The sequence below is a fragment of the Arachis ipaensis genome, chromosome B7, assembly GCF_059453495.1.
Source record: "Arachis ipaensis isolate K30076 ecotype BB chromosome B7, ASM5945349v1, whole genome shotgun sequence".
NCBI lineage: Eukaryota > Viridiplantae > Streptophyta > Magnoliopsida > Fabales > Fabaceae > Arachis > Arachis ipaensis.
The window spans coordinates 7,412,978-7,424,764 of record NC_142442.1 but is presented as its reverse complement, the minus strand read 5'-3'; the positions used below and the strand labels follow the sequence as shown (position 1 = coordinate 7,424,764).

The 11,787-nt window shown below is 29.5% G+C and overlaps 1 protein-coding gene across 4 annotated transcripts; it reads left to right on the top strand.

The window, feature by feature from the left end:
* The first annotated feature begins 2,241 nt into the window (after nt 1-2,241).
* LOC107609125 (inositol diphosphatase DSP4) lies at nt 2,242-9,052 on the top strand. Of its 4 annotated transcripts, none has more exons than XM_016310970.3 (6): nt 2,242-2,863; nt 2,966-3,059; nt 6,274-6,331; nt 6,454-6,497; nt 7,347-7,462; nt 8,717-9,052. In XM_016310970.3, the coding sequence occupies exons 1-6, from the start codon at nt 2,580-2,582 to the stop codon at nt 8,724-8,726; spliced, it is 606 nt and encodes a 201-aa protein (XP_016166456.1). In that variant the 5' UTR covers nt 2,242-2,579; the 3' UTR covers nt 8,727-9,052. The 4 variants fall into 4 exon arrangements, with proteins under 4 accessions (XP_016166456.1, XP_016166455.1, XP_020962853.1 ...); XM_016310969.3 differs by having other exon boundaries at nt 2,250-2,863; nt 7,347-7,528; XM_021107194.2 differs by lacking the exon at nt 8,717-9,052 and adding an exon at nt 7,571-7,707 and having other exon boundaries at nt 2,250-2,863.
* The last annotated feature ends 2,735 nt before the right edge of the window (nt 9,053-11,787 follow it).

The window sequence follows — 11,787 nt, the reverse complement described above, 5'->3', positions numbered from 1 at the left end:
TGCCCCTGGTTTTAAAAGTTTTTTTACCTTTAAAAAAAATTAATTTTAATTATGTCAGTGTAAAATTATTTTATATGTATGTTTAATCACATAACGTTACATTAGCAAAAATAATTATTTTTTATATTGATTGCGTGAATAATCATCTAAGAAAATAATTGTAATTACATGACTATAATATTTTAAATTCTTAAAAAAATAAAAATACTTCCCATTCATATTATATTATATTGGGTTGTCTAGGTTAGTATGTCAACTCTATTTTACGTAGTTTAGGCAATTAATTTGATATTGACAAAATGACATGAAAAATTATTTTTGTTTTGATGAAATCACTTGATTCTATCTTATTAGAAATTTGACTTATATTAATTCAAATAATTTTAATCAAATTTTTTAAAAAATATACGAGTTCTTTTATTTTTTATTTTAAACTTGAATCTAAGACTATATAATTAAGATAATGAGGCAACTATATAATCTTAAAAAAAAAGCAAAAAATTAGTTAGAATAATCGATCATATATTAATTAAGATTAATCATCCAATAATTAATAAGGTTGAATATTACTTAGCTTGTCCCACAATATAAAAGAAATTTTTTCTATCACTCAACTTTTTCTTGATATGCATTTTTCTTTTTGGGAAGTTATTAAAACAAAAAAAAAAATGAACCTCATTTTAAATTATATCGAGTGACATTTAATGCGAAATGTATTTAATTGCCATAATTAATGTTGATTTAATTTTGATAAATGACACTGTTAGAAAAGCTTAACATCTCAACTTATGGTATTCATAATAAGAATAAATTAGCTAATCGCATAGAGATATTTTTAAAAAATAATGATAACTATTAGATGATTTAATTTAATTAATTATATTATATACATATTAAAATTAATTATTAAATAAATTATTTATATAAAAATAATACATAATAACTAATTTATATATATATATATATATATATATATATATATATATATATGAGTAAAGTATCGTTTTTGTCCTCAACGTTTGGGGTAAATTCCAAAGTTATCCCTAACGTTTCAATCGTCCTATTTAAGTCCCTAACGTTTTAAAATTGACTCAATGTTATCCTGCCGTTAGGGATCCATTAACAGAATTGACGACGGGACAAAATTAAGACGATTTTGAAACATTGGGGACTTAAATAGAACGAAAACATTAGAGACAAAAACGATACATAAAAATAAATTTTAATTTAATTTTATCTTTCAATATAATATTAATTTTTTACTGTACATAGTATTCAATTATTTTTTAATTACATCTAAATAAATTACACTTAATCACATTATTTTTATTTTAAATAAATTTATTTTTTTATAATTTTAAAAAATTTTGATACATTAGAGACAAAAGGTATAATTTATATTTTATTGTATATATTATTTTTTTTCTGCAAGTTTATATACTAATCATTCTACAAATATTTCATGATAACTAAAAATCTTTAAGAGTAAAATTATAAAAAAAATTAATTTATTTAAAATGAAAGTAATATGATTAAGTGTAATTTACTTAAATGTGATTAAAAAATAATTGAATACTATGTATAGTAAAAAATTGATATTATTAAAGGATAAAATTAAAATTTATTTTTATGTATCATTTTTATCCCCAACGTCTTCGTCCTATTTAAGTCCCTAACGTTTTAAAATCGTCTCAATTTTGTGCCGCCGTCAATTTTTTTAACAGATCCTGGCAGGACAACATTGAGTCAGTTTTAAAACGTTAGGGACATAAATAGAATGATTAAAACGTTAGAGACAACTTTGAGACTTACCCCTAAATGTTGGAGACAAAAACAATACTTTACTCTATATATAGAATTAGTTTTGGGTAAATACATGGCACAAACCGCCGTCCGAAGACCGTTTTTTGGTCGTGATACATCCAATATTTTTAGGCTAAATACATCTACAAGAAACTAATTAAAAGGAACAAATTACATTTTATTAACAAGTATAACTTAATTCAGTTTTAGTTTAGTAATAATCAACCAATTGATATAAAAAAAAAAAAAAAAAGCTAAGGCAGACATGATCACATGATCACATCACATAGTATTTTCAAAAGAAAAATAGCATTTGGCTTATGACTAAGCCAAACGGTGTGCTATGCTCTAATTTAATTTCTCTCTTACTCTCTTCTCCAATTCTCATCTCTCTCTCAATGTCTGTTTATATAAAGGCCTCTCTCTTTCACTTCTCTCATATCATATCATATGGTCTCCACCACCACCCTACCACTTTAACTAACCCCACCCCACTTCCATTCTCTCAACAAAGTTATAAACTTTCTTCACCAAAGTTTGTTTCTTTCTTCTCAACTGTCAAAAAAAGCATTCATTGAGAGTTAGAGAGAGGCAGTAACATATATATATATATACAAGAAATTTAAAAGAAGCAGCCCATAAGGAATATCCTCTTTGATCCCTTCACTTTATTTTTATATTACTCACTTATTTGTTTCCTTTCTTTTATTTTGATCCCACAACAAAACAAAACAAACACCACCATCTTGTGTTTTTTCTCAGTTTCCAACTTTGATATGCAAGTAGCAGAACTCCAACAAAACCTGGTTCAACACCAACACAAAGAGAACAAGATCATGTGCAAGAAGATCCAGCTAAGTGTCTCTGACACTGAGCTCCATAATAATCACCATCATAATTCATGTGGTTGTGATGTTGATGGGTGCCACAAGGTTGAGGGTGAGGATCTATTCATTCCACCCCTCAATTTTGCAATGGTTGATAATGGCATTTTCAGGTCTGGTTTCCCTGAACCTGCTAACTTCTCCTTCCTTCAGACCCTTGCTCTCCGCTCTATCATGTATGTATATCATACCCTTTTCCCACTTTCTTCATTTTCATCGACCCAATTCTTGGATTCTTCTAAGTTCTTAATCTTTCTTTGATTAATTGCTCTTTTTAGATATCTATGTCCTGAGCCATATCCAGAGGCTAACATGGAGTTCCTCAAGTCAAATGGGATCAAGCTTTATCAATTTGGAATTGAGGGTCATAAGGTATCTATCTATCTATCTATCTGTGAACTTTATTAATTTGTGTGTGTTTTTGTATTATTAATTAGGAGATGATTTGGTTTGGTTTGTTTTCCATTTTGGGTGGTTTCTCTGTTGGGTCTAATAGTATTTTGTGTTGAATGTGTTTGGTTTCTATGTCTTGCTGATAAATTTGCACAACCATCAACCATAACAATGATATTGTTAGAGACGAGAAGTGATAAGGCCAGCAATTTTTGTGTTTTGTAACTATTAATTGGTCATTAATAGTATTTTTAACGGAATGAGATTAAATCTAATGGTATGAAATCATTCAATTTTCTTTTAATGGTTAAATACTGGCCAACTTTTTAAAAAATTGCTGGCCCTAAAACTTTTTCGTTAGAGATATAGTCATTTATATATCTTCTCTTGTTAGTTTAAATTTTTAAATTTTTGAGAAAAATGATATTGTAATATAATATCAAAATTTTCATAATTAAAAGGTTTAGAATTCAATCTTTGTTAAACTAAAAAAAAGAAAGTTTACTATAAGACAAAAAAAGAAAGAAATTTACATTAAAATTTAAACAAATTTAAAAGAGACTATTATTTAAAAAGACGTATTAACAATATAACCACTCATATATCTTCTTCTATTAGCATAAATTAAAAAAAAAGTAAATTTATCGTATATGTCTAATCCAATTGAAATGAATTGTGTCTCATCTATTTGTTATGTTTTGGAAGGTTTTATTCAAGTTGGTGTGGATAATTAATTAGTGGCCTATTGAATGAAATGGGACCATTAATTATTACATCAGTAACTTGTGGAGTAGTCTGCTTTTCTTCAAGAAATGTTTGAATTAAATGATTTTTTATTTTTTTACATAGCAGTGCAAAATTAGAAGGAGAGAAAAAGGGGGGATATTGTAACTTGTAAAGTTGGTTATTGTCATTATTTTTCTTCTTTTTCCAGTGATAGAGTCATTTAACCTAAACAAATACATGATTTATGATAAAATATTTGATATTACTAATTTATATAGTTGACTCCGCGTAATAAGATAAAACTTAATTGTTCTCGATGTTCTGTTTTAAAATTTTTTGATAAAATATTCTAACTTTAGATAATGATTAAACAAATCTTACAGAGTCTTCTTCTGATAATATTTTAAAATGTTCCAACTTTTAATAGTGCATAACAAAATCTTAAGAGAACTATACTATTACATCTTTTTGGGTATCATTATTATGTTGTCATATCAATAATATTTTTTGGTCATGCTATTGCTACTGATTATTACATCCATTCTTTTTCAATTTTGGAGCATATTTCTTCTGTTTTAAAATAAAGAGAGTTGTCTTCAATATTGGCCCTTATGTGCACAGAGAAAGTATACCAACTTTAGAATATGAAAATATCATGCTTGATGGGAATCCTAGCTGGCATATCAAGTCTTTTCCTTATTTTTCTTTTCTTATCTAAAATTATCACAATCATTATTTGATCTTGTGAATATATAATTAATGGATTGGTGGATAAGCATATATTATACTTATTGTCTATATAATGGGATGTCAAAAAATCTATTCAGTCCATGAAGCACTAATTTTTCACTCTGATCATAATGCAATGCAAGTACAGATAGAGAAAAGGGAAAGGAATTAATAACAGCAATGAATGTGCACCACAATCATTTATCAACCCACCAAAAGACAATAAGAACAGACAACATTTAAGTATAAGGACATGGTTAAAAAAAAATATACAGAGAATGTATCACAATTCATTTTGGACATATAATTTATGTGTTACTTGAGGGAGATTCAAGCTAAATTACTTAACTCAAATGTTTAAATTGATAAGAGGCGACACATAAATAATTATATATATTTAATATATTTTTTATGTAATTTTTTTTTGAATTTGTGTGAATTTTATATAGATTTTTTTTTTCTTTTTCTGTCTTAAAATCTTTTTTTTTTCTAGAGATCAACATAAATAAAATTCTAATAATTTTGATCATAGAAGTTTCGATACTATATCATAAAATCGTTTGAGAAGAGACAAATAATTATTATATTAAAAATAAACATTGTATTGAATTAGTATAAGAGAACATTTAAACTGTTATGATATTGTTTGAATTCCTCAAGTTTCAATTCTATAAACTTTGTTTTGGATACAAAATTATGGACTCAAATCTTCCTTCCATGTCAAGGAAACAGAACACTACTTTTTAGTCATGTGTCTTTATCTAATGAGTTGAATTTAATTTTTGATGGACTTAATTTGTAGCAAACTCCTTATTTTAGTTGAAGACCTCATTGTCTAATTTTGGCATATCTGTATATCCCTAAGTGGAAAACGAGGTAGTGAGATACATGAATGAGAATTGATTTGATTAATAGGTTCTTTCTATTTCTGTTTTCTTAACGGTAATGTTAAGGAGAAAAAAATTAATAAATATTAAATAAAATAAATTTTGGTGTTTATTTTTTTAAATTTAGGATTGAGATTCAAATTCACCTTTAAGTTGAGTATGAAAAAATTATACTATTTGAGGTATAACTCGATAAATTCTAGTTATTTTTTATTTTTTTTTTGTTATCAAATATTTTTGTTTTTCTAATTAGTAGTATCAAGTTTTTGTGTGTGAAGTAATTAGTAAAATAAAAACCGTGATTTAATAAAAAGAAAAGTTAGAGAATCAATATTTTTAGTGAAAGAAATAGAGTTGGTCGGTACATACTAATTCAAATACAAAGCAAAACATACAAGATAAAAATGTTGGTCATTTAATTTCGTTAATAAAAAATAAAATTGATTAATAATTGCTTCCCTTGGATGCCAAAGAAGTGTAGTTTAATTTTCACTCAGGATTATCATCATCAGTTTGTTATATATTGGTAAATATTTTCTTTAAATGGTATTAGCATGCTGATGTCCCATTCGATAATATTAAGAGACAAAAATAATAATTAAAATTTATTTTATTTAACATCTGTTAATTACGATTAAAATTAATAAATTTTAACGATTTTTTAGTTAAATTTTTTTGCCACTAAATATTTCCGTGTCCCATTTTTACCAATAAATTTGGATGAAAAAATTTAATTAAAAAACACTTTTACTATTATTTTATGTAAACATAGCTACTATATAGGTGACAAGATTTTTTATCATGTGAAATAATATAATTAAATACTAAAAAGATTGTGTATCTGATCACAGGAGCCTTTTGTAAACATCCCAGAAGACACAATCCGTGAAGCATTAAAAGTTGTCCTTGGTATGCTTCCATATATAAATAGATATATACATCTTCCGTTCTCTTTTATTATCTTTGCTAATTGCTACTGCATTTATTTCAACAACTCATTTTGTTATTAATATGCTCACCATTATTTGCAGATGTCAGGAACCATCCACTTATAATTCATTGTAAGCGGGGGAAGGTGAGTTTTTATTTTATTTTTATTTATTTTGTCTTTTCCAATTTTCTAAGTGCATTTTCCAATTTGTGTGTCTAAGTTTTCTAAGTAACTATTAGTTTGATTAAATTGCGGCACTTCTTTGAAATATTATATCTAGTTAAAAGTAGATATATTTTAAAAAACAAAAATCAATTTTTTTCAACAAATAATAGGATAATCATTACAAGAAAAAAAAAAACACTTTTAGTGATAACTTATTTTACCTTTAACCCTTAATAAAATAGTTGCTAGCATAATATCAAAAATTAAATATCAACAATCTTATGCTTTATTTTCAAAAAGATTTTAATGATAATTATTATGATTGTTGATAAAGACTTTTTTAAAATTCACAACAATTCCATAACTTGTTAATTATAACATATAAACTGTCATAAAAAAGTAATTAAATTAATTAAAAAATACTAATCATAATAAATTGTTACTAAATCTGCTATTAAAATTAGTTTTTTTTTAAGTGAATATTTATCTTTTTTTTTTTTATGTTTTTGTCTTGATTTTTATGCTTTTATTATTAATTATTAGTTCAATAAACAATAATATTAGAGAGACAATAATTTAAAATTATCTTATTTAACTTAACATCTATAATTTCATATATATAACATCTAAAATTACATACTTATTATATCTAGTATTATACATTTATTTCAGAAATAATTAATAAACGTAAAATAAGATAATTTTAGGCTAATTTAACTGATTTTTGTTGCCTCTCAAACATTTCTGTTGTTAGTTTGCAGCATACTAATTTACTGATGTTCTTAAAGTGTATAATAATTAACGATTCTTATTATATTTAATATGCAGCACCGAACAGGGTGTTTAGTAGGATGCTATAGGAAGTTGCAGAAATGGTGTTTGTCTTCTGTGTTTGATGAATACCAACGCTTTGCAGCTGCAAAAGCAAGAGTTTCAGATCAGAGGTTCGTTGAATTGTTTGATATTTCAACCATCAAGCATCTCCCTATAACATTTTCATCTTTCAAGAGGTAACATAGGAAAGTGTTATGCTAATTAAATTGAATAAATAGGAAAAGGTGATGAACTCCTTCAATTCATCAATGCATTATTGCGGCGGCAGAAAAAGGACTACTTATTCTTCTCCATCATTCCCATCATTTTCAATTATATTAGAATATGTAGTGGTTATTACTAGATCAGCATTGTTATTGCTTGTATCTTTATATAATTATTATTGTTATATATAGTTCTTGTAGTTCATACTCTACTTCATTGGTTAGGCACTTTCTGTATGTGCCTATCATCCTTTATTATTATTATTTTTTTCTATGCTGCTACCCCATTCATCTGAAATGAGTGTAGATACTTCTTGATTTTTTTCTCGAGGCTCGGAGAATTATTCAAGAAAGCTAGAAAAATAAAAAAAATGTTTGCTCTATATATACATTGTTATGTATTATTTCTTTCCTTCAGTTCATGCATAAAAATATTATTTATAGTATATTAGTGTTAGTATAGTCTTTATTTAATTTACATGCAGTTATTTTCATATAAAATTGATAGTTGAAAATAATTAAATAATTTGATTAAATAATTATTATTTAATAATTTTCAACGTATATAGAGTATCACTGATTAATTTGCAGGACTAGTTTAATGCACATTTCACAAATTTTTTTTTGGTTTGTATGGACGAGAAAATCCAAGAATGAATGAAGAGGAATGAGAGTTGTGTAATAATAATTCTCAAATACATAACATAATAATAAATATGAAAAATGATTGGGAATTAAATAGTGGTAATATATGCTTGAAACAAAAAAGATTACACAATGGACTTTATTTATATATGATATATTAACGACCGTTTTTACTTTTCGGTATCTTTACTCTGAAGTGTTTCATGATGATCTGCAAAATTTGTAATGGCACTAAGTAATTTACCTATAATTTGAGCAAAAAATAATTGCTAGCATTAATCTTCGCAAATAAAAATTTAACTTTTTATACTTATCTATCAAGTAATAAACGAAAATATTATTTTCTTACGGGAAGTATATATAAGTTAAGGGTGAAACATTCCTACATAGTTAGTTTAGCACGCAAGGTTTTATATAACTAGAAAATAATTAAACAAAAAAAGTAGCTTTAGTTAAAATTCTTTGATAACGTTAGTGAAAAGAATTGACATTATGTTTTACATTATTTCTTTCTAGGTTGGATTGAAATTATAAGGACTGCTACTTGAAGGGCAATGGTTGAAGGATTGCAACAAATTAAACTCCATTCGGAGGAATTTTTCTTTTCCTTCTAAACTTAATGTGATGCACATCTTTTTCAAGGGCCTTAAGCTGTTGCTTGGGAAGGAGACAAGTGCAGTGTTGATATTTAAAAAATAGCATTAAGATTCAACAAATAATTTTATGTGTAAATGTTCAATTTAATTCGCACAATTTGATCACTTTGTAATTATTCAATTGAAGCTTTACTAGTACCATGACTATATTATTTTAAGATCAGTTTCTATACGACTTGTTCTTAAGTCTTAACCATATGATGTCTCAACTATTAGCATCTGGGCTTTTCCCACTTTATTGGCAATACAAAGTAAACTTTTGATCGGATTAGTTGGCTAATGATATCGGTCATGGTTTTTTGTTATAACTAATTAAGTTATTACTAATTAAAACCATGACGAAAATCATTAGCAATACAAAGTAAATTTTTTACATGAACAATAAATACGCTAATTGTCTAGCAAAAATGAGTTTAGAGTTAGAAGATGATTTTTTGTTCAATCTTACTATGTTACCAACAATATTTCTGCCAACTCTTATTTATGACTGTGTTTAATGGAAATGTCTTTACAGATGTGTCTAATAAAAATATCTTTTTTTATAACTGTATTTGGTTCGTCCGAACACTAGGGAGGCCGAGCTTAAGCGCTTCCGAGTGAGTTGAAACCAAGGAGGAAGAGCTTGACGTCGGCCGGAAGTCAAACACCGCGGCGGGAATACCTGCACAAGATACTCCGACGCTCAAGTCAGCAGTGATTCACAGTGAGTAAGTTAAGAGAAAAGAGTGAGAGAGTAAGAGAGTGGTAGAACCTGAGACCTAGCTGAGTATATCAGCTAGGTTTTATAGGAGTCCGTTTTCACCCGTTGGTGGGTGAGTCCTAGTTTATAGATTGGTTAGGATATTCTGTTATGGTGCTATAAATCTGCTGAGCACGTTTCTTATTTTCAATTAGGTGATGCTGCTTCGGTCCTGATCGCGTGCCGAGATTTTCGGACGGCTGATACGGGACCGAGCTTTATGATGCACGTGTCTTTTTATTCGAATGGGTGTGGCCGAGCTTATCTGCTTTTGTTCCGAGCTTGTTTAATGTGACGTCAGCCTCGGATATTTATGTGCCGAGTACTTCGGGCGACCGAGGATACAGGTAACGTATCATAGCCCCCAAGCTTGCCTTGGTTTGGACAAGACTAAGGCGAGCTTTGTATACTTCGGATGGCAAAATCCTCGGTCGCTTTGTTTATTATGTGTGCTCCTTACAGCCCCCGCGCTTGTCTTAGTTTTGGCGCATTGATGTTTTGAAATGGTTTGTGGCATTTATTGCCTGCGTTGTTCTTCGTGCGGTAATGAATGATTGATTTGATTGTATTGTAAGTTTCGAGGAGCCCCTGACCGTTTGATCTGCTGAGCGTTGATCGTGGGCTTTCTAAGGGTGTAGATCAGAGGGAAACATTTCATATGTAACTGCCTTTCCACTATGTAATAAACGTGCTCCCCTTCCCTAATATTTTTCCTTTTTGTGCTGGGTGCTTCTGCGTTTTCGGAAAAAATGAGTAAGAAAGGTGAGTGTTGATTCATTTTCTTGCTGCTTCTCTCTTCTTCTCTTACTTTTGATTTTCTGCTCCTTGTTCTTATGGAAGGTAAAATGTCTAATGAGGGTGAGGGGGGTTTATATGGTTGGGTTGATTCTAGGGTTAAGGAGTATGTGTCTCAGTTCAGTGATAAAGAGTCTGTTGATATGCTGGGTTCGAATGTTTGGGTTAGGAGTGGTAGTGATATAAGGATAGAGATACTTCCTTGTGGTGTTGATGACCGGGTTTTTCATTCTCGTGATGATTGGGCTTACTTTTATATGTACAGCTGCTTTTTTACTGAATTGGGAGTTAGGGTCCCTTTTACTGATTTTGAATGTGGTGTGCTTTATTGGTTGAATTGTGCTCCGAGTCAACTTCACCCAAACTCCTGGGGGTTCGTTAGGGCTTTTGAGGTGTTGATGGAATTCCTTGAGCAGCCGCCCTCTCTTCGGTTGTTTTTCTCCTTGTTTCAAGCTAAAGGGGTTAACCGAGGTCTTTGGGTTAATCTAAGTAGTTACCCCCGTCGCGCTATTTTTGGCCTCTACAAGTCTTCTTTTAAGGACTTTAAAACCATGTATGTTAAAGTGAGGAGTGTACCCGAGGAGTTTCCTTTTTATTTAAATGAGTTTCTTGTTGAGAAGTTCCCTTTGTCTTGGTGTTCCGAGCCTGTGCAAGCTTTAGACGTGGATGATAGGTCGGTTGATGATCAACTTGTGATGGAGTTTCTGTTTGAGAAGTTGGGCCCAAAGGGGTTGCTATCTGTGTCCGAATTGTTAAAATGAGATTCTGATAGAGAGGCAGTTCTGAGATATCTAGGTAAATTAGTTGTTTTTTGCTTAGTTTGTTGTTTTGTCCCTGTCTGTTCTTACCTTGTTGGCTTTATGGTGCAGGTGAGAAGGTGCCTACGATTACTACTGCTGGTTTGAAGTCATTCTTCAATCAGCGGAAGAAGGCTGAGAAGGAGAGCTCGGTTACCAATGCTGATAAAGGCCCTGTGATTCAGCCCGAGGCTGCTCTTAAGACTAAACGAAAGAGGGGTTTTGCGAAAGAAAAAATTGCTGAGGCTTTCCTGAAGGAAGGGGAGTCTTCTGTGGAGCTTCAGCGAGTGGAGTCTGCTTATGAGTCTCAAAAAAGACTGCATGGCTATTCGGAAGATGTTCATTGTCGTTCATTATGGAGAAAATTGTATCCTTTTTCTGTCATGGCTGATGAGCTTTGTTGCTTCCCGGATGATATGAAGATGGTCGAGGATGTCGGCCATGTAGGAGTGAGCCGTTTTATGCAGGTGAGGGTTGTATTTTGTCTTGGTGTGCGTTTGTTATATTGTGTTTGATGTTCTTCGTTTTTGTTCTAGGTGATTGGTGCACGTATGGTAGCTGTTGGTCGTGCTCAAGAGCTAGTTTTTGAGAGAGAACACA